This window comes from Hoplias malabaricus, chromosome 1 (assembly GCF_029633855.1).
Source record: "Hoplias malabaricus isolate fHopMal1 chromosome 1, fHopMal1.hap1, whole genome shotgun sequence".
NCBI lineage: Eukaryota > Metazoa > Chordata > Actinopteri > Characiformes > Erythrinidae > Hoplias > Hoplias malabaricus.
The window spans coordinates 45,255,508-45,279,313 of record NC_089800.1 but is presented as its reverse complement, the minus strand read 5'-3'; the positions used below and the strand labels follow the sequence as shown (position 1 = coordinate 45,279,313).

Here is a 23,806-nt window from a genome sequence, read left to right as displayed (position 1 = left end):
TTGTGGATTTTAATATTACGTATGTATGTAGTCACTCAAACGTAGTTACAAATTCCGTTACATTTGTTACTCTGAGTATTGTTTTACAAACTCAAAATCTTTTTGACTCCATAACTTGTACCATTGGGTGCAAAGCGGCAAGACGCCTTAGAGGGGGAGCCAATTCTTCGCAGGACGATGCACACTGACACATTCACTCACACATAGGGACATTAGAGGAGCCAACCAATATGTTTTTGGACCATGGGAGGAAACCCTCATGGAAACAGGGAGAACACACCAAACTCCGCATAGACCGGCAGCCGGAGTGGGGCTTGAACCTACAACCCCAGGACCCTGGAGCTATGTGACAATAACACTAATATTATATACACCACAGAGGATGAAATAGTATCTGAAAGAGTTCTTAACATCCTTGACAAAGCTTTGCAAGGAATGTAGATATTTTTTAACAGCTGGATTATTTCTTATGCCTAGCAAATGGCAAGCTTTGATCCACCGTTGCTCATAAAAGATGGGGTGGTTTCCCAGAAAGGAATTAAGCCTAGTCCTGGTACTGTGATTATCCATTGAAATGGGGATATAGTCCAGTACTAGGCTTAATACCCCTCTGGGAAACCACAAATAAGGCTTTCATAGATTAAATATACAGTTCAATATCATCATTGGCTAACGTTTCCCATATCACATAAAGGAACACACATGCAAACATTTGTATGAGAGGAAAAAAAATGTATTTGCAAAAATCTGCACTGCAAGTCCTTTTCAATAAAAAAAATAAAAATAAAATAAAATAATAAAATCACAAATCATACAGGGAAGTGATAACAATAGACTATCAAATGTAAAGCTTTTGCAGAACAAGACTACAGTTAAGAGGAAGAGAGAACACTGATTAAACTTGATATTCCGCACAGAGAGCAGGCCAGTCAGTAGTTGTCACAGTCCAGGATTCTGGGCTTCCATTTAAAGAAATTAATGTTTTAATAATGTTTAATGTAAGACTGTCACATCTAAATCATCAGTTTAAATGTCATCAACAGTATTAACGGGTCTTAACTTCACATATCTAATCCAAAAGGAATTAAATAAACAGATTTTTGAAATCGTAACTATAGACTGACATGAGTATTATGACACTAAAAACAAAACAGACAACATTCGTCACAGGTTTCAGATACTAGCCTTTAAATGTAATGAAAGCCACTGAATGAAAAAGCCAAGTCCATTAGTGGCACAGTAGCAAACAGAAATAGATTTCATAAGAAGAGATGTGTTAGCTACGATAGCATCAGTACCGTATCTGTATCAGCACATTATATTAACCATATTAGTATCAGACAAAGATTTGTTCAGAGTTTAGTGCTGATATGGTATTATGAAAGCATGAGCTAATAATCTTTTATATACTCCAGACAGTGCATAGCACAAAGTTTAAAGGAGGAATTTTGAGTACAGCTTCTGAATTGTTTCCTACTGTATCCATTTTCATAGTTTTGGCAATTAAGGGACATTTTGTGGGGGGTAATCATGTATACACAGAGGGGATGCACCAATTTCGTAAGTATCAACACTTATTTAGTACTTGCACTCTATGTTCAACTGAGACATGTCTGGGGTTCAGTGGTAGCTTCTTTAATTAAGCATTGGCTTTGAAGGTAATGTTGCTAACAAACATCAAATCATACAAATATTCTTTCTAAATACATCTATAAAACTTCTCAACATGCAAAACAGCATCCAGTTTTTTTTAAATTATATATATAGATGAGTCATGGTTTACAATCTGTGTCATTCGGTTAAATGTAAAATTGAACAAAGCCTCGGTGAGTACGGGAATGAAGTGGGTTGCCGCTTCAGACAGTGGATAATGTTCAAATTGAGTGCCCTCTGCGTTAAGTTTAAGGGATAAATCTTGCTCTTCTATAGTCCTAAGACAATTTTATGTAATAACCCAAGATGACAAGATGCGTTTATGCAAAAGAGTCAGGGGACAATTTTTGTTTGTTAGCCATGTTAAATATGAAGCTTCAACACACAACTACAGCAATATTCGAATGCAAAATGTCTTTGTCCATAGATTAGGTTAACTGAAATGTGTATTTAGTTAAAATAATGACACAGACAGGTGATTCCCTGACACATACTGATGCACAAAATATTGCTCTCAGAGTACAGCATTTTCCTTTTTCACATTCCAACAACAAAAAAATAAGGCTTAAGGCTATAAGGAAGCATCCTCATACTGAAACAGTCGTACGTCATTGTGAACATTTGCAGTGGTCTTAAAGAAACATGCACACAACTCAATGAGAGGCTGTGGCCAAGAGCCATTGATAATACCCTGTAGTGTCCACTGATGTGTCATCTGTAGTGCAGCTCTAAGGATTTCCCTGCATTAAGGCTGTGTGTTCTTAAAAGGAATGATCAGGAAGGTGATCCCTGGATTCAAAACTCTCTGCTACTGCACACTTAATATTTTAATGGAACGTACCCTCCTGGCGAGGTTTCAATAAGCCTTGTGAGTCTATCAATGCAATGTGGTCACAGAAAATCCTATTTGTTTGACCTAAGGTCACTGGCATTAAAAGACATCATATTATTCCATATTTAACTCTGGTCTGATTGTCATTTTTGTTGTGTTCCACGTCTAAAACAAAAGGATGACCCCTTTTAGAAAACAGAAATGCTGATTATTAAAAAAAAATTCAATAAAACTGAAGTTGTAAGTAGATTTTCTGACTACAATTATAATGAATTAAAGATGTTATCATTATTTTAAAATATCTCACATAATATTTACAGTATTAAACTAATCTTCAGTTTAACCACTTTCTACAGAACAACATAAACATCAAATAACCATTAAAACAGCAAACGCCTTATGGGACAAATAGACGGTGTGCAACAAGTCTTGATTTGCGATTTACACCAGCTTCTCCAAGCTTTGGTCCTGGAGGTCCACTGACTTGCTTTAAAGAATGTACATGCTACATTTCCTTCATTTTCCACTTATTACATTTCCCTGGGTTTTATATATCTGTCATAATTAATATTTTTTTTCCCCAATCAGTGCTGATGTTCATTACATTAACATAAACAATTCAATCTATTCACAGGCTGTGTCGACTGGGGATTTAATTATATGGTTTAAAGCTTTGTTATACAATGGTTAATCACTATATAAACAAAGGTTATACACTACATCCAATTGTCTTTATATGATAGGAGTCTTTTAACACACTTACTCTAACTCAGAAATATGTCATTCATGAACTAGCTTGTTGAATCCAGTGTGTAAGGTACAGGGGAACTGGAGAGGGGGGAAGGGGAGGAAAAAAAAACAAACAGCAGGGCAGTGGGCTTCCAGGACCAGAGTTGGATCACCAGCCAAACCTCTCCCAGCAGATAAACATGTGTAATCTAATTCAAACAGAACTCAATCCATTCATCCACTTAAGGCCTAAACGTGTGTGACAGAAGAAGAAAACCTACAGTATCATGACAATATGCTATGTGGTAGTGTTGAAGTGTAGTGTGTCATTTACTATATTTGGGTCAATTCATAGCAGTTGGTTACTCGTAGTTTACTCAATTCACTCCATGAATGGTCTTTGGTTGCTCTCTAAGTGCAAACTAATATGCTACTAGCCTTAGGAACCTAGGACTAGAGACCAAGGCACTGGTGGTGCCTCAATGATAAACCAAACCTGTGCTTACACACTTACATAGCTACATTAATGTGTGAATGATTTGTGGTAGTGTTCAATCACCAAAACTATGCAGTGGACACGCTTCTAGCAGCTGCTTCACAGTCGGATTAAGCTAAGTCTCAACAGCTCCAGTCTAGATCCCTTGCCTATCAGCCCTAATAAACTTTAGCTTTAGTAAAAAGCAAGATGGTAGAGAAGTCAGATTCTAACCTCCGATGGCAAGAGCACTGCAGAGTTTAGTATTCTCCCAGATTTAACTAATCTGCTAATTAGCAAGCCCTTCATGGGATGAAGTGGGTTTTTTCCACAGGAGAGTAAACACTGACTTCTGCAGTGCTGTAGTCCCTCCTAAACTTGGTAACCAGCATTTAGCTATACATTCATGCAATGCAGAACCCTTTCCTCGTACAGAGCACACCTTAAAACTCTACATGGGAAAGGACACAGTACTTCAAAAGCTATGTGGCAACAGGATTCGTAGAGCCTTTCAAAGGAGCCTTTCTTTCTTTCTTTCTTGCATTTTCTTACAATGGAAAGACATCTGTAACAGTCAGTGTCAGCAGCCATCAACAAATGGTGCCATGATAAAAATAAGCCTTCAAATGCCCCAATTCCCTCCCCGCACCTCAATTTAAAAAAGGAAATTAAATGGAATACTAATATTTCAATTCACAAAGGAGTCATTCCACATGAGATGTGTGTGTGTGTGGGGGGGGGGATTAAAAAAGTAATAGTAAAATAAAATAAAGGGGGGGGAGAGTGCAACTTCAATCTCAAAACAGTGCTTCACTGTCACCCAAAGTAGGAAAAACAAATCCATAGCTCTGCGTTTATCAATTTCCATAAAACTAGAAATGGTCTGAAATAAAAGCACACTTCCAGTGTTTACCTAGTATAGTGTTGTAACAGGAGCCTAGTGTTTTAGTGATTTCTGTTTGATAACGTAACAATATAGCTCTTCAGTAGTTATGTTTCTCTTTAAATTGATTTGAAGTAGGAAAGTGGTTGTGGTGCAGGAGGTGAAGCTTGAGAATATACGAGGAACAAATTTTCCATTGTTTACAAGGAAAACGATGCTCTATTTGGTGAAGAACCTCAAATTGCCTCTTCACCTAGAAACATAGCCCTGCACACAAGGCTTAGGCCACTGAGAGATGATGTTTCCAAAAAGCGAAAATGATCCAAAAACTCTCTTTACCAAATACAGCATATGCCAGTACTGTGTACCTGGGACCCTAAAATTATCTTAAAACTATTTCTGTTTTTTCACTGAATTCTTTGTAGCCTTTTTCTGTGTTTTTAACAGCTCTCCGTGCTGTCCAAGCACAAAGTTCACAGTACCTACAGATGGGTCTGAGTCAAATGCTTGGCCAGAAAGATAAACAGTATATAAAATCTGCAGAGTAGAGAGTCTCTCTCTGCAGGTCTCCAGCCTCAAAGGGTCAGTGCTTTGAGCTCAGCTGAGGGTCTTTGAGGTCACACTCATCTCATGCGGTTCTGCCTCATGAGGGGCACAATGCAAGAGGGAGGGCCAGATTTGCTGAGGAATGGATGTTTGAGCAGCTCCTGAGCTGTGGCCCTCTGGCCAGGGTCTCTAACAAGCATCCTGTCCAAAAAGCCCTTAAGAATTGGTGAAACCTGAAAAGAAAGAAAATTAATGATTAGACTATGGAAACCCAACAAAATTGGGAATACACCAGTTTAAAAAATACTAATTATTAAAAATATTTCACCTTATGGAGATTTTTCAGTTTGGGTGGTAGGTTGTCTCTAATCATTTTCATGGCCTTAAGAGGGGGCTCATTGAAATATGGAGGCTCCCCATCAACCATCTCTATCACCATAATGCCAAGAGACCAAATATCCACCTACAGCAAAAAATAAATAAATAAAAAAAATCCAGTCTTAATCCACTCGTACATACTGCTTGTGGACTAACCATGTAAAAGGACACACAAAAACACAAAGGAGGCTCACAAACATGAACTCACCTCTGGTCCATATGGTAATCTTGAGATGAGCTCTGGTGCCATCCAGTATGGCGTTCCCACTAGTGACTTGCGTCGCTGGACCTCTTTTGATACTTGAGCACAGAAGCCAAAGTCAGACAGCTTCACCTAGGAGTGCAATGAAGAGAAAAAACAAGATTAATAATAACAAATGCACTAAGGAACATTCTATGCAAGAATGAGGTTTACCAGTCTTTCAAATCCTCACTGTTTCAGCAGTAAGAACAAAATATGCTGGGTAAAATGTTGCCAGACAGAAATTTTAAAGCAAAGCTGAGAACATGAGGTCCTTGTAAAGCAGGGGTTTTACGCTGTTTGACAAGTGGACAAAACTTTTCACAAGAGGACGAAACAAGGTCATTTCCTATGATGTTCTTGCCAACCATGGTGCAACATCATTCAGTTTTGTCAAGTAGGTAAACACCCTGTTAGCAAATAGAGGAGACAGGTACTTTTTGTACTTCTGTTCGGTGATGATTATTTCTACATGAAACGCATTACGAAGTCTGAGTGGACTCCATTATTACTAAAATTCTTTATATTCTCTATCCACGAATTTCATATGACGTCATTTGAAGGTCACTTGCCAAATTTATGACCTATGTTAGATATACATAGAGTGTTAGAGAAATACTTTTAGAAAGGGGACACACAAAGCTTGTCCTCAGTGACACACAGACCTCAGCATGCTATTTGTGGTTAATGTGCCACTGTCTGTAGAGGCTCTGAAATGATCAAATCAAGGGGTGGCAAACAAACAGAGGAGTAATCTGTTGATAAATAATTAAACTTCTGTTTTTAATCAGTAAAGCGAAAAAAAAAATATTTTGCATTGCTTGGTTGGTTGAATATGACCAGCAGGGTACTGCATGATGAGTCTTATTCAACTTGATATGAGGAAATGAGACATACAAATGCGAACACACACCAAGCCTAACGAGAAATAGCTTAGAAGTGCCAAGAAAGCTTCCTCTTCTCTTACCGCAACCTAAAATCAAACACTACCCCTGTTTGACAGCACTATTTTTTTGGCAATATGATTTATGAGATGGGCACATGTGCCCTCTGGGTTTCAGGCAAATTAAAGCAGTTTGACAGTTTTAAGGTTCATGCTATGTGATACTGAAATTAATTTAAATGTATATGACATTATTTTCTATTACCTGGACAATCATTTTAATGCTATACTGATTTATCAGGTCTGCATTAGTGTGTAATATATGGTTTGACCAAAATTGTTGTTTCGGGCTAATACTTTTTCGGGTTATTATGGAAAAATTTATATTATATTAACAGGCACTGACTTGAGAATTCTCTTCTGTCACAATACACTTTCAGCTTTAGATAACTCGTTATTGTAGTCAAACAATTGGTAATGAACTGAAAAGCAATGAAAACTCACTCTGCCATCAGCAGTTAGCAGAATAGAGTCACTCTTAATATCTCTGTGGATGACACCTTGGGCATGCAGCACTGACAGTGCCTTCAGGACAGACAGACACACCGTGGCAATTTGCTCCTCATTCATCCTATTAAAAACACAGCAACATACAATAAGCCATTAGTACAGTGTAGAAATGAAGCCAAAAGTCTAACATGCAAGCTTCATGAATAATACACCCATGACAACAGTACAAACCTACCATCTAGTGGTGGACTTTTCTAGTGACGTATATTATATAGTTGCACATGAAGGCACGAGAGGAGAGAGGGGGAGGCGTTTTAAATTTTTTTTAAATCTTCATTTAAATTTTTCAAATCAATGTCCATTTCTAGGATAATTTGTTTCATCATATCTTATATAATCATAGTAATATATTCCTTGCCGTGTCATAAGCAAGACCAAATAGTGTGCATTTTCTAATACAAAAGTAAAAAAAAAAAAAAATTTATAAAAATTCTTTCAATTAAAATAAAATACAAAAAACATTTGTAGATTATACATACACACACGTCTATTGTAACAGGTCTACATTTGTGACTGCCTTCCCCTGGATCAAAAACATCTATGCTTATATCTTTGTTGTTTTATGGGGAAAAGTGTTAAAAGAATGGGACAACTGTGTACAACTGGTAGTTTGTTTTGTACATAAATAAATTCGGGCAATCTAGTTATATGAAAAAAAGACAAAGAAAGTGGTACAGGCTAACTTAAGAAAGGAAGATAATTTTATAATCATGCTGACAAATTCACTTCGCAAAAAATTTGATCACATCACACATTTATTAGAATGAGGGATTGCTGTGTTGTGGCTGAATGAAAACATCACAAAAACTGCCACAGACTAACACTACACAAAGTGGACAAAGTAGCTTCACTATCCAGTGAGCTCCACAGTGGAGAGTTAGGTGCTTATAATTATACACTGCAGATTAAAGTTGAAATAGTATTTGAATTAATTTGTAATCAAAGCCAATGTTTACCTGGTATGTGTGACTATGTCGGTGAGTGCTCCACCTTCAAGGAACTCCATAACAACCCAAAGCTCATCACCCACTAAGTAACTATTGTACATCTCCACAACATTTTCATGATGATAGTCTCGCATAATCACCACCTTGAAGAGTCATAGTTCAGGTAGGAGAAAAATGACAGAGAAAAATTGCTATAAAACTGGTTTCACACTGGTATTACGGTCGCAGTCAAACAGAAACAACAGCTAGAAACACAAAAGCATGCAACACTTCCATTTGTATAAAGAACATTAAAAACCAATACAAATGATGTCTGTCCTGTCAGTTCTTCAGGCAAAGGTCAGTTGACAATATGCTGTTACTGTCCAAATAACAAAAGTAATTCTGAAACATTCTTTAAAAAAAGTCACCTCATTGAAGAGTAGTTCTCGTCGCTGCTGTTTGCGCAGATCCATCTTTTTCACAGCCACCAGTTTTCCTGTGCTCTTAACCGTTGCAATACATACAATACCAGTGGACCCCTCACCGATCTTTATGTAGTGGTCCAGGTAGGTGCGTGGGTCCCCAGGGTCAACAACCATCTGTAAAGCAGCACGGAACTGCTCGTGGGAAACACGCTGAGGCTCCCTCTGTGGGGAACGGCCTTGTTGTTGGGTGCCAGGTGGTCCAGGTGGTCTGGGTGCTGGAGGAAGCTGCTGGCTATGTGTTTCTGGACTTAGGGCTGGGTGTGAAGCGTGATGTTGCTGGGGTTCCCCTCGAGAAGTAGTTTTACCACCACTGCCTCCACTTCGGCTTGCTGCACTAGAGGGGCCATTGTGATGGGGAGGCTCATGAGTTCTGCCTTGCTTCAAGTCCTGCTAAAAAGAGTCACAGCAATAATACAAATATAACTCAGGATTAAGGATGCATCGATGTGGGAATTTATGACCAATTGCAACATCTTCCATATACAATGTGTCAATGCAGACTTATAAACCATGCATTTTAGTATAATATTGTGACACTGCTTGAACCCTTTGAGAGCACAACTAACCCATTTCTCTATAACCTTGTCCACACATATAGGAGTATATTTTAAAAATGTTTCTACATTTTGGCCTACATCTGTACATCTGCTGTTTTATGTCACAGAATATAGAAGTTTTCAATAACACTCTCCAATCAGTATGAATAATCTTGTATTTAGGAATATATAATGAAGGAATATATAATATATGTAATTTCATGACTTGCATAGTGCACAACATAGGGAGTATAGAGTAATTTGAGAATAAACATCAGTGATTCTCATGCTTTTATGTCTTTCTTAACAAGGCAATATTTCTCCCTACTTGATTGGGATAACAAGGATACGTTTTTGTATTCATCTGAACAGGGATATTTTCAAAAATGATCAGATAGCATTTATATGCTAATACCAATATGACTCTAATAACACTCTGTATATTTGGTCTTTCATTAACTATATAAAATTGACCAAAGCAGTATTTATATTTTATAAATATATTCTCTACCCACCTGACTGATGGGACTTTTCGCTGTGTCGCTATCTGTACGAGGGTAAGTGTTAAATGGTCTGCCTTGTTGGGCTGTCTTCATCACTCCCTCTGTGACAGGCAGGTTGGGAGTGCGAATATTTGGTCCAGAAAGGGGCCTCTTATCCCGTGGTGACTGTGGGCTGCTGTCCCGGCCTACATAGCTGGATTTTGGTCGTTTATCACTGGCCCCTTCCCTTCTGACCACCTGCTCATGATACTCGCGTGGATCTCTCTCTCTATCACGCTCTTGCTCACGTTCTCTGGCTCGTTCTCGATGAGGAGGAGTGGGTGGTCCAGCTGGACGGTCCCGTTCCTTGTGCCTGCTGGGCTCCTGCCCACGGGGCTGCTGTTGCGGTCGACCATCCTCACGAGGGGCCCGGGTTGGTCGCTGCCGGGAATCAGCACCTGGATGTTCCTGTCGAGCTCTCTCTCTGCTCAGAAAATGAGCAATAAATAAAAAAAATAAGGAACCAAGTAGCAGTGGGCAATATGCCAATTTACTGTTATAATATGGCTTTCTGAATTTATTACTGATAGTGACAAACTGACAAATGATGGTTTATTAATAAAACAAAGACAATTTAGTAATTTTAGTGCAGCACTGAATTTCTGAATAAATTTTTTGTTCAATTTTCCTCATAAATTTCAAAGGACGGTTCTGATATTAATCATTTTCATATTTTGTGTATCTATACTACCAAACACACACGGTAGCAGTCAGCATAAATGAGCATAAAACATTCCTGACTTGCAATTAAATAAAATATTAACAACCTATAATAGAGCTGGGCAAATTATCTAAAATAACAATCAGAATTTTTAATAATCTTGTTTATATCAATTATTTTTATTCTGTTATGTCTCCACTGTGTGTCCATGTACTGTCCCCTTAAAAAAAGCATGCTACTAACCTGTAGTCACGTGATTCTGCCCCATCTGCAAGATGGAAGCAACCTAAATTGAGATCAAGCAACTCGAGCAGCTAGTAGCAAAGAAAAACTTATCATCTGTGGTTTGGACTAGCTGTGTTTTGACTATAATTAAGACACTGAACAAAAATAAGTCAAATGTAAACTGACCAAGGCACAATCACACACCAAATATAAACAGTTCTCAGAAAACAAAAGAGGAACAATCAACATTAGAAAAAATGTTCCGGCTTTAATATTGGAGCATATTTATAGTACAAGCCTCATCACTGAATTATGAGGGTCAAAAATACAAAAACAAAATAATCGTTCATTAATCGTAATCGTGGTAAAGGGTACAATTAATCGTGATATTGATTTGCGCTCATATCGCCCAGAACTAATCTATAATTACAAAAAAATAAAAATAAGATCATTTCTGAACATGGCAATTCTCTAAAAAGCATTTATTTGTGCATGTAAACTGACATAAATGCTGCACCTACTCCAAATAAAACTAGTACAATAAAAGCTTCTAATACATTGCAATAGTAGATTGTCTAACATTTTTAAGTCTGGTCAGCAAAGAAATTTGAAAATAGTTCAATATTACCGCCTATGGAGCAGAAATAGAGCAATATCCTCATCTTAATTTGTGCTTTTCGCCTTTTAGATTTCTCTCTGTCGTTTAAATAATAATAAAATAAAAAAACTATAGATCACTTTTCACCTCCATTTTCTAAAGCATTTACTGAAATGGGGCTTTGTAAGCACATTAGACCAGTTTCGTGAAAAGAGACCTGCAAGTAGTGCTGGGCAATATGAGTGCAAATCAATATCATGATTAATTGTACATTTTATCATTACGATTAATGATTGATAATTTTGTTTTTGTATTTTTCACTCTAATAGTTCAGTAACAAGGCTTGTACTGTAAATTTGCTCCAGTATTAAAGCTGGAATATTTTTTCTAATGTTGCTGAAAGCTTCTTCCTCTTGTTTTTTGAGCACTGTTTATATTTGGTTTGTGATTGTGCTTTGGTCACTGAAAATGTTTTTCTCAGCTTTTACATGACTTCTTTTTGTTCAGCGTTGCCTTAATCTTGGTCAAAACACAGCACGTCCAAACCACAGACGTTGTGTTTCTTTGGTACTTGCTGCTCGAGTCGCTTGGTTGGCCTCTGCGTTTAGGTGGCTTCAATGTGGCATATAGGGACAGAATTAAATGACTACAGTTGGTAGTGTGGTTTTAAAAAGGGACAGTACATGAACACACAGTAGGGACATAACAGAATAAAAATTGTTGATTAGAGGTTCTGAATATCGATTTCGATTAATTGCCCAGCCCTTACAGGAGAGTTAGCAAATGTTGAGGAAATATTCTTAATTTTATAAAATGTGTTTTTTGATTACAATCATAAACATCACCTTTAAGAATCAATACATTATAATTCTGATTTATTAACTAGAAGTATTTGAAAGTACTCTCCAGTATCCAATCTGCAATTTCAGAAGCTTTGTGCTGAGTGACATGTGAAAAACTGCTGTAATATAACAATTCATTGTGTCACGCTCACACTACTGTTTTAGCCCTGATTTTCAAGTCACCTCTGACCTGAGGGCCAAATCCTCATTTCAGAGGACAAATGTGCATTCACTGCATTGGCGCAATTGCTATTTGTGAACCGCTAATACAGACAAACCACAAGATCGCTGTGTGATTGCCAATGCCTCACAAATGCCCAACAAACATATATAGCTGGTTTAATATCAGGAGCTGTTGGTGACTAACTCTGGTACTGTGCACACTGTTGTTATTGGCAGTGAGTGGGGTGACTGGCCAACTCAAGGTATGGGTTGAGGAGAAGGTGTACTTGCATAAAGCTGAAATGAAAATAAATCCTCTTGAACAGCAGACCAGACAATTCCTGCTGTCCATGTTTCAACCATTCTCTCATCTATATTTTCTTTGCCTATGTTTTTAAATTTTTTTTTTGCATGTGCTTTCACTGCTTTTTTTAAGCATGTCTTTTTATATCATGTCTACAACAGAGCTAAAATTACCTGTCTTTTTCTCCAATGTAGTCAGGTCGTTCACCATGGTGCCGTTTAGGGTGTTCCCCATTCTCCTGTCGGTTAAAAGACCCAGAGTCACTGCGGGGCTGTGTAGGTGGACTGTCATGCCGCAAAGAATTGGAGCGGATCACCGACATGGTTTCAAACTCGTCTAGTAGCCATGTCAGAGAGCCATCCACCCCTATCTTACTGCCCCGCACAATCGTCTGAAAAACAAACACAAAAAAGAGCAAGAGTCACAAACAATTGTCTGAATTCATTATCTTCAAATACTCAAAGGATCAAGTTTCATTTTAGCATGCCTTTTATTTTTGAGAAACAGAACAAAATTTACTAGCAACATTATAAGTGGTTAACAAAATTATAATAAACTCCTAAATTAACCCATTAATATGAACTACAAAATGACATATCTGCTCACTTGTGTTTTCAGTGATACAAAAAAAAAATCTGACCTTGCGAGGCTCCACAGTAGTGATAACTGTGGCATCGATGAAGGGTTTGGGCCTTTTAGCTGTGTCTTCAATAAGACTCTGCCATTGGCGTGGAAGCCCCACAAATTTCTGCTCCTGCTCATCGAAGTCTGTATGTACACGGTGCTCAAAGTTGGAGGGTGCTGAGATCTGGATGCGCTGCTTTTTCTTCTTGCTGAACATGACTGCAGCAGAGCATCAGCGCTAGAGGGGAGAAGAGAGCAGGAGTTAACATCAGCCCCACCAAAATCTTACATTATTCACCGAGATACTCTAAGTGCTTAGACAGAAGACACATATCAAACCTATAGAAACACAGCCAACATGAATAAGCTTACTACAGAAAGTGATTTTTATGAATTTTAACAAAAGGCATTTTTAGGTATAATTTTCCCTGATGATTAACATTTAGTTGCGTCACAAAATAAAAAATAAAAAAATAAAAAAGGTAAAGCCTTACAAGAAAATGTTTATATCCTTAATATAATCATATTTTTTATATTTTTAATTGTGACTACTGAATATATAAAAAAACAGAACTGTCTGAAAGCGTTCTTAAAGATTTTCATAAATTCTACCATCTAGTAGCGTGAACCTCCCTTTGTTAGGTTTATTTTTCTTAACCTGCCCATTTAACTGCAGGAATCAGAGACACTCCCTGAAGCCAAACACTATTCTGTCTATCGGAACCCCCCCCTGCCTTTGCAGCAGCTTTTGATGTGCATTTGGATTATTTGCAAGGGCATGAGGTCTGCCTCAAGGATCTCACAGTCAGGATGAATGTGCAACTCTTTTCAGACCTTTGTTGGAGTATATGATCAAATTTGAAACATCTAACAGGGAATGAATGATCATTTAGTTCAGACCAACACATTTAAGCAATTTCAAACAACTCTGAAAACAAAAACAATCCCACACTGAAGGCCTACTTCTCAAAAATATAAACACTTAAATTAGCTTCTTACTTCTACAAGGAGTTATCAGAAGGAAGATAATGAAACCTGTCTTAGCTTATAGGTGAGTATTAGGTAATAGAATATAGGTAATAAAACTACTCATCAGTGTCTATTTAGAAAGGTTTGTTTCGTGAAAAGTTGAGGTTTGATTTAGAAAGTATTCTGAAATCAGTACCCAAAGAAAAACTACACTAAATGTTGTGTATATGGTTCCATTCCTAGGATGCAATTAGTTGGAAGGAATAGGCCATATGAACTACCTAGTCCCTTCAATTAACACACACTCCTAAGATCATAAACTATTTATTTATTTATTTTTGGATCGTGGTGCTACAGTCAAAACATTATTAACAAATTCTTCAATATACAACAGCCATGTTAGTTACAGGGAAAAACCAGAAGCACTTGTGCATTTTTTTTCTGCAGTGCATTACATAAACATCAGTATCTCAGGAGCAACTATTACGCCTGAATATTAAATACGTGTATGGCAGCCAAACTCAAACAGGCATGGCATTTCCTAGTTCAGTCTGCCATTCCACTTACATACCATTATGCACTGGTGAACAGCGAGAAAGATGTCTCTGTAGTCAAACATGGAGACAGGCCAATGCCAAGACAACTAGCTACATGCAAGAGGGATTATTGTAGGGAAATTATTTTAAATAATACAATTTCAATATGGAGCTCAATCATAAAAGTGCTCTATTAAATAAGTGGATTTAACTACGAGCATGTCAATACTCAAGTATTTTAAAAAGGTGCCATGATTATTTTCTTTGCCCATGAGTGTATAATACAAATCTGTACTGCTTTAGAGATTAATGGCAATCTGTTAGGCTACTCTTATCAGGCAAACCTTTTATACAGCTTGTTGTACTTAGTCCTGAGAAAGGCTGTGAAGCCCAGTAAGCTGAATCAGTTTCAAATTCACAGAAGAGATTACAGATCTTAATTAATATAAAGGGTATTAATCTCCTTTTAGTCTTTTAACAAACTCTGGCTGTTACTACACGTGTTGTTGATCTATACAGATACAAGAGAACCACATTAGTTTGCAGTTTTAGTAACATTGCTAGATAACAAATGCAGTCAAAGCAAATACCTGTTGAAACTCTGGCATTTTTCTCTACCTGATTTTACTTTGAATTTGTGATCTTTATTTAATATTTTATTTATTTATATGCAATTTCTTTGTGCACCGCGCCCCTGAAATGGAGAAGCGGAGAAGAAAATGATGATGATGATGATGAATTTCTTTGTGTGTCTACGTCAATATGAAGATATAGATATACAGAAAAAGATAGTGATAGAGATCCAGTGGCATAACATAATTATCAATCATCATTGTTTCTGATTAATCCATTTCAGGGTCATGGTATAACACAATTATGTTATAAATATATCAATTTTCCTTTCTAAAATGAGGTATAAATGTTCTAATTTATAACAAAACCTAATGGCTAAATTAGGCTTAGGTTATAATTATGAAAAAGAGTACCCAGGGACTTTAAAATCATTTAGCGCAAAGGACCCATGTAATTCTTTAATATTTTCATCAAAGTAACAATCATGTGGGGGTATGAAAACAGATTTCAATTTAGAAGACCAGACAGTGATTCAAGCCTCATAAGCACACTACGCTATACCAATAAGAATCATTGAGCAAGAATTCTATCAGTACTTCTGTAACATGATTAGAATTGTAAGTCGCTCTGCATGAGAATATGCCAAATACCATAAAATGTAAGTGTTACTGTTTTTTTTTTTTTTAGTTGCAGTGCTATTAAGTTGCTAGATGCCTGCCATATTTTTTAGCTTTACTTACACACAAACAAGTTCCCACCACCGACACCATTATAGAAAACAGACAAGAATACAAAAATACAAGAATTTTGATTGTGACTCAAGCTACAAATTTATCAGATACTAAGTTCATTCCGTATTCTATTTCAAGCTGTATTTCACTAATGCTTCACTTCAGTGACAATGAATAAAGTTTGTCCACCACTGAAAAGAAAAAGAAAGAAGCTATTTTTAGAGAGAGAAAGAGCGTGAGAGAGAGAATTTTGTTGAATGCTGTGATGTGCGTTTTACCATTGAACCATTTCCTGATTTGGGGACTTATCAGACCTTAATTCTTACAGTATGGGTAGAGGAATAGAGGTTGAATATCTCTGATTATAGTTATATGTGCCTCATGAGTGTAAAGAATTTATACTTGACTCAACGCAGAGCCTATGCCGCAGGCTACGCAAGAGCCCTAAGCCATTGTGAGCGTTTATACTTCTACATCGCTTTGCAATTACACTGCCACACCACTAGGGCTGAATCTCAAACATCTTTCTCTACACTCTGTAGTACACAATGTTGTGGTGTAGTAGAATTACATTTATAAAACTTTAAAGTGCACTATTTAGGGAGTAGGTCATTGATTGAGACAGAGCATAGTTTACATAAGGTGCCAGGAAAGTAACTAATACAAAGCCAGCACGTTTCCGCGTGGAATTGCTTTTCATTGGGTTATTTTTTCCTGGTGATATCTGTATTTCTCCTTTGTTCAAAAATTTTATTCATCCCTGAAGCCCACACCATGACTGAGGAAATTTCTCACTACGAATGTGCTGCTGTTTGTGTCTGTGTGTGAAAGAAAGGAGTTCATGTTTCTGCACTTCTTCGGCACAGAATAACCAATGTATTTCCGACTTCTGAACAATCACAGTCGTTGCAGCCTGTATCGACCCCACGCGCTGAAGAGATGACCCCACGCGTTGAAGAGATGCACGTTGCCTATGACATAGGGTCGACACTAAGTTAGCCTGTTCCTGAGATATTAAGGTTGGAGTAAATGATTTTATAGGAGCCTGCAAAATGTAAGTAATTTTTTTTTCTTTTAAATCCTACCAAAAAATTTCCAAGCCTTATATTCAAGTCTCTTTCCAAAGGCACTCATCTTAAACACAGTAAGGCAATGGCTTGAAAAATCACAGAGAAACGTGTGCAAAGCCTAAGCTTCTAACAACATCCACCTACCTAATATCTCATTCACATGTAAGAAAACTCCCAACAGCCACACTAATGTACATTGTGGTTTGTCTGTCTGGTATTTTCCAGTTTCTTTTTATTGGAAGCCGCCATCTTCTGTCCTTTTCTTAGTTTAGCCTTAATGTATGCACCTCTCCGCACATCAAGGAATTTTTTTGGTCTGAATAAATTGATTGGATTGAGATTATCCAGTACCCTTCACAGGAAAAACATTCAATATATTGATTGCTAATAAAATTGGGAGATATATATATATATGGGTAATCTAACTTTTAGGCAAAAGACAAACCTGCAAGACATAGCTTATACAAAGATTCAGTAAGTAAACCTGTTAGTAGTCATATCTAGGTATGTTACTAGTAAAACAAAACCTATGCCACAAAACTATCAGTGATTTCAAAAGGTTTCAAAAACCATTTGTCCACTGTGAAAAGATATTCTTCTCCCTTTTAAAGCCTATTCATCAAAAACAAAAGCACTGATATATCCCTTTCGAATATTCCAGGATAATGTCTACAAAATGCTACAAAAACAATGGCTCTTTTCTTGCTAAGCATTCATAGGCTGGGTAGTGGCTGTAACACAGCTGCAATGTGACTATGTACAACAATGCTTTGCATGTGCTATATACACAGGTTTTACACTGTCTGAATTGCAGACAATACTTGCCAAAAAGTCCACAGTTGGGCACACTGATGCCACTGAAGACTGTATAATAAAAGGGGCATGCCAATGGGCATAGCAAATCACTGCTGTCATGGCAATGCCAATGTTTGGTTAACTCATCACACACTAAGGAGGGGAAAAGAAGAATAAAATCATACTGAGCTCCTGCCAAAAAAGTACTTCTGTGAAGAACTAAATTACATTAATACTCAGGAATGACTACCTCCTACACCAGGCAATGGTGATTAGACTGTGCCAAATGCCATAAGCAGGAACAAAGCCCAGAACAATAAATAAATTAACAAATTCATGCTTATTTATACAAAAACATTTGATATTCAATATGAAAACATTTAAAATAAAATTTTAGCTAACCACAATTACAAATAAAATCTCAGGTTACTACATTTTTTTGTTTAACAATGTGGATCAAGTTAACATTTGCTTTGATTCTACATTGAGACAGGCTATGCTGAGAAGTAAATCTGATTTGACAGCCTATGTACAGATGGTTGACAAAGAAAAGGAAGAAAACAACATAATGAAGAAGACAGTGGACCATCAGTCACCACTACAGCTTTAATATTCCTTGGCAGAGTTGTCACGGCTCTGTGGAGTTGTTGAGAAATTATGGCACACCACTATTCCAAAAGATATTCCTTCAATTCAACAGCTAACCATGAGAGGTTTGGCTCAAAGTTTCACAAAGTGGTTCAAATGAGATGAGATTTTGTGACTGACATTTTCATACTCTATTCAAACTATTAAATAATTCCTCTTACGCTCTGAACGGGCTAGAGAGTTCCATCAAGTTTGAAACATGTCATTCACAGCCTAAACCAGTCAGAATATCTTTATATTGTCATGTAGTGATCCCATCTCTCACAGTGGACCATTTCTGTCAGCACAATTCCTCACAGAGCATAACAGAGCATACAGATCCTCCAAGTCATTGTTCCTGTTAAAACACCAGATAGCTGAATGGTTTTTAGATTGAAGTTCCAGCCATTTTTGGCCTTGACAATTTATCCTATTTTGATGTTCCTAATATCTTTTTTTCTTGCCATCTTGATAAACAATTAAGGTCAAACAGGTTTGCTCAAAAATGTTGTACATGTTAGAGCTTGGTAGGATATTAATAGCTGAACTCAATAATGCAGTACACTGGCTCTGAAGCATCTATTTTTTTTCCCCATCTAAATTAAAAATAATTATATATTGTCAGTTTGTGCATTCTTTTAGTATAAAACACTGTAAAAAATTCCACATTTTTAGATCTGCTAATATGTAAATGTTACTAACAATAAAACCTGTTACTAGGCACTCTGTGAGAATGCTTGAGTGAACACCAGCCAAATGCATGCCAGGTTGTCCGTATATGACTGAGCTTGGTCAACATATTCCAGGCTCACCTTAGGTTTCAGTAACCTATAAATGAGCACTTTACCAGAATTGTTTTTATTTTATTATTATTTGTAATGCTTTCATGTGCAGTGACATGCAACAACAGAAATATAAAATCTTTTGTGCACAAAATATTAATCTTATTTCTACATTTTCCAGTAAATTTTAAAAAGCATTCATTTGCTACCTGTTATCTAAACATTGCCCAAATCGCTCTGTTTAATGCAGCCCATACAGCTCAAATATTTTGTTTGACCCTGTTCAGCCCTAGTATGCCAGGAATGTCTGGAGTGTCCAGTACCGATATGACTCATCCAAATCCCCCATCACATCTCCTTGAAACATTTAGGATATCAGCTGCTATATGTAAGAGCATGGGAGCTGTACTAATGCAAAATATAGAAGTAAAAGAAAGTAAATAGCAGAAGTACATCATCAATAAACACTACAGATATCAAACAGACCTTTGCAAAGACTTGATTACAAATATCAAACAAGCGTTTTTAAGGAAATGTGGCATGTTTTAAATACTTCTCTAAAACTCCTGGGTCTACCAAACAACAAACATCTTATCTGAGAGTAAATTATATTGAATGACCAATCAAGTGTTCCTTAACAGTAAAACTGGACATAAAATTAGATGGTTTAATGCTCTTACTTGAACCATGATTATTACAAATTATCAGTAGATGGAAGTATTATTATTTTTCATCAAATTGTGAAAGAACAATAATTACAGCAATATATAATTTCAGTTTGACTTAAAGAGAACTCTGCCCTTCACCCAGACACACTATCAACGTATTATTACTGTGATGGCATATGAATAGTCTTATTCTTACGAAGTAGGTTACTGTCATGATAGGGAAAGTACATGGAATTGGAAAATGGACCCTTTTAACTGAGACAGTTTGGTGTTAGTCAAACTATTGTCAATATATTACTCTAGCTAATAAAATGTGTTAATGCCAGTTTTTTTAGGGTCAGCGAGTTGTGTACTGGACAAAGTACAGAATCAGACAATGGAGTGAGCTCATGTTTTAGGGGAAACATCTATTCACACTGGGGGCGGATGGACTGCTCATCCTTCCAAGAATACTGAACCTAAGAAACACTTACTAAACATTATATGAAAAAATAAAATGGAAGAACAACAGTATTTTAATCACCAAAAAGTACCAACTGACTGATAAAACGTCAACTAGAAAAACGTTAACAGCCCAGAACATTTCCAATTTCAGGAATTCCTGCTTGTCTCACATATCAAACCTGAACTAAAACAAACAGTAAGCAACACTGCACTGTTAACACAGTAATTTAGACTTTATTTATTCAGTAGATAAACGATAAACTGGCCTGCCCTGCACAAAGTAGTTCAAATGGATTTATCCTGCAATAATTCATTATTACACTTGTTTTACATTAAATACTAAATTGCAAAATAGGTTTATGGTCATATCTAGGCACTGACTGTTTTGCACAATTCCTATTAAGTTGGGGGATCTATGCTAATTAGCTCACCACATACTGCCGTACAGTCTTCTGTACGGTTTGGTCTTCGCTTTACTTTTTGTTACTTCTCTGTTGCTCTTATTAATCATGTTCAGTACCCCGCCAGTTTACGACCATTTCAAAATCCTTGTGTTTCGAACATGCAGATATTCTGGCACCCTAACCACCATATTGTCAAAGCTGGTCCTGCTATTTGGAGTACTACTAAAATAAAAATCCCCTCACTCAAACAGGAGGCAATGTAAACAGCTAACAGCCAACGCACATTGAATTTAAGATACAACGTCCGTAAACTTAAACATTTACAAAACGATTTCGTTTCTCAACAAAGGTCATTCATTTGTTAGCAAAAAGCTAAACTTAAACATACTATCTAATTTAACGTTAAGCTAATATTCCCACGCCAAATGCTAAACTATCCAACAAAACAACCAAGATAACTTACATTAAAGTACCAAAACATTTAATTACATTTTTTTTATTTCCCCCCAGAGCGGTGTGCTAAGGTTTTAGCTACATTTTGACTAAGTGCTGCAATCTCTTTTAGCAAAGCTGGGTTTAAGCTTATTTAAGCTCCGACTCTCAAAAACAACTCCAGATATTTATCCACTTAACTGGGTTTAATTGATATGCCGGTAGGTTTAGCTACGTTATATGCCGTCAACTTATAAAATGTATGTAAACATGAAACATGTTGTAGGTCGAGTGTTTAAAGCTGGTCTGAGTGGAGTGAGAGCTAAACTGAAACTCTGATCCGAACTCATCGAAACTCGTGAGGTTGAAACTCGCTTCTTAGTCCAACTTTCCATTCCACCTTAAATGGTCCAGCGGGTGCGTTCTGTGGCCTGAGGTCGCTAGAAAGTAACTCCAACATTTAAGGTGGATCCGAGAAATCCAATAAGACTCTGGCGAATAAGAATCTGACTTCAGCTTCATTCGAAACTCCAACGGTCTCAAAACAACCTGTTTTTGTCGAGCAGCACATAGGTTAAGCAAACCTAGCTATGATAACAGTGTCTGCGTTTACCTGGTCTATGATGTGGTCCCCGTTAAGGGTTTAATCACATAAATCTCTCGTGTGCTGAGGCGCTGTGAGCTGTTGTAAACTTTAGCCGCGGTGTAAAAGTCGCTCATCAAAAGTCAAAACCACTCCGAGATAAAACCCCCCGCGCCATATTGGAGCTTAAACAACATCCGGGAACTCAGGTTACTCAGCAGCGCCTCCTGTCCGCTTCATGTGTCCAAAAAGTTGGTAGACCTCTTCTCTTCCTCTCCTACTTTAATTACTTGACAAGCACAGAACCCATGTGTAGAAAAACATGATATGTAGAATATGTGGAAACATGAACTTTGGGTATACAGTCATGTGAAAATTAGGACACCCCACGAAAGCCTTTGTATGGAAGCAAATCTGTCTCATCAGACTTTGAAATATTACCACCTTAGAATTTGTAGCACTGAATTGTTTTGCACTGAAATGATGCATCTGAATTTTGTTGCTTTTGAATTTAAGTCTTCAGAATTCCACCTCTGGATATTTTGCTTCGCAATTATGAATCTGAAAATAATCGCTCTTGAATTGAACTCGTGAATTTTCAAGAACACGTTTTCATTGTTATTATTCAAGGTTAATAAATTCAGATGAAAAAATTTCAAGCTTAAAAAATTCAAACAATATATTTCGAAGTTGCTCAAATTCAGTAGGCCAAATTCAGATGCCAAAATACGAGTCACAAAAAATCCAGATACACATCCGGGATACAAAGTATAAGCAATCGATTCATTTGGATTTTCTCCTTCACCTTAAATGCTGCACTAGATGCATTCTGTCGCCGCTAGGTGGCGAAATACGAACACAACCTTCATACTGTAAAGATTAAATTAGGCTAATGGATAGAATAAATGTTATAGTTTAAATTGTTTTACCTTTTATAGTTTAAAGTTTTATGCTGGCAGAAATTAAGTCTAAATATTTAAGGGAGTAACTGTTCTTTGTTTGCTGTCACAAGTATTCATCCTGATTTATGATTGGTGGAAGAAATCATGTGATGTAAGAAAAAAAAGGGGGAAGTGCGTAGAGAGGGAGAGTGTGGCTTCTAACAGAAAAAAATAAAAGACAGCACTGCCAGGAAATTATCCGTCTCCATCTGGTTTCTTTTTGAAAGAAGAGTGATCCAACCACCCTATATCGAACCCCACGTGTACAATACCGTGGAAAAACTACACGTTTAGCTTCCTTCCACAGATATTATCTCTTTATTTTCAAAGTGTCTCAAAAATCTGAAAGGCTCACTAAAGACACAGTATAGCAGACTATTAATATCAAGCCGTGACCTTGAATTTAGAGAAGCGAGCTTGAGAACATTTATTCATTCATTGTCTGAAATCATTTATCCAATTCAGGGTCGCGGTGGGGCCGGAGCCTACTCGGAATCACTGGGCGCAAGGTAGGAACACACCCTGGTGGGGGCGGCAGTCCTTCACAGAGCGACACACACTCACACCTACGGACACTTTTGAGTCTCCAATCTACCTACCAACATGTGTTTTTAGACTATGGGAGGAAACCCACGTGGACACAGGGAGAACACACCAAAAACCTCACAGACAGTCACCCGGAGCGGATCTCGAACCCACAACCTCCAGGTCCCTGGAGCTGTGTGACTGAGACACTACCTGCTGCACCACCGTGCCGCCCAGCTTGAGAACACCTCGGTTCAATTCCTGTAACACCTGTTAGGAAAAATTAATTCACGGCTGAAGTGCCCTTAAACAAGGCACCTATACCCCAAACTGATCCCCGGGCGCCAAGGTAGTTGCCAGCCCCATGCTCCAGATGCGTGTAATGCGAGAAATTTCCATAAGCGGATCAATAAAAGCGTTTCTTCTTTCTTCTTCATGCCCTTGATGCTTTCACTTTATAAAGCTTCTCCCTTATGAGCACTGGCCCAGTTTTGACAGGAGGGCTGGACCTGGTCAGCCATTGGCTGCTGGAAGTAAGCCCACCCTAGTTGTTCTGACGTATACTTGACTTTTGAAGTCAGGAATGTTACCAAGAGGGATTCATAAAATATGGCACTATGGTTTTAGA

At 37.4% G+C, this 23,806-nt stretch overlaps 1 protein-coding gene across 2 annotated transcripts; it reads right to left on the bottom strand.

Annotated features, from left to right (window-relative positions):
• Positions 1-735: 735 nt before the first annotated feature.
• On the bottom strand, positions 736-21,898 carry pak4 (p21 protein (Cdc42/Rac)-activated kinase 4). Of its 2 annotated transcripts, none has more exons than XM_066664148.1 (10): positions 21,743-21,898; positions 13,115-13,336; positions 12,648-12,865; positions 9,656-10,106; positions 8,548-8,994; positions 8,147-8,280; positions 7,125-7,251; positions 5,705-5,830; positions 5,447-5,581; positions 736-5,351 (listed from the first exon to the last, which is right to left on the bottom strand). In XM_066664148.1, the coding sequence occupies exons 2-10, from the start codon at positions 13,313-13,315 to the stop codon at positions 5,196-5,198; spliced, it is 1,995 nt and encodes a 664-aa protein (XP_066520245.1). In that variant the 5' UTR covers positions 13,316-13,336; positions 21,743-21,898; the 3' UTR covers positions 736-5,195. The 2 variants fall into 2 exon arrangements, with proteins under 2 accessions (XP_066520245.1, XP_066520255.1); XM_066664158.1 differs by having other exon boundaries at positions 8,548-8,991.
• Positions 21,899-23,806: the final 1,908 nt, after the last annotated feature.

Bases quoted from the DNA above. Each gene is read 5' to 3' on its own strand.
- pak4 (XM_066664148.1), bottom strand. From the start codon at position 13,315: ATGTTCAGCAAGAAGAAAAAGCAGCGCATCCAGATCTCAGCACCCTCC. The intron at 12,866-13,114 runs GTCAGATTTTTT...TTTGTTTTTCAG, and splicing joins CTACTGTGGAGCCTCGCAAG to ACGATTGTGCGGGGCAGTAA. The intron at 7,252-8,146 runs GTAAACATTGGC...TGTTTTTAATAG, and splicing joins GACATAGTCACACATACCAG to GATGAATGAGGAGCAAATTG.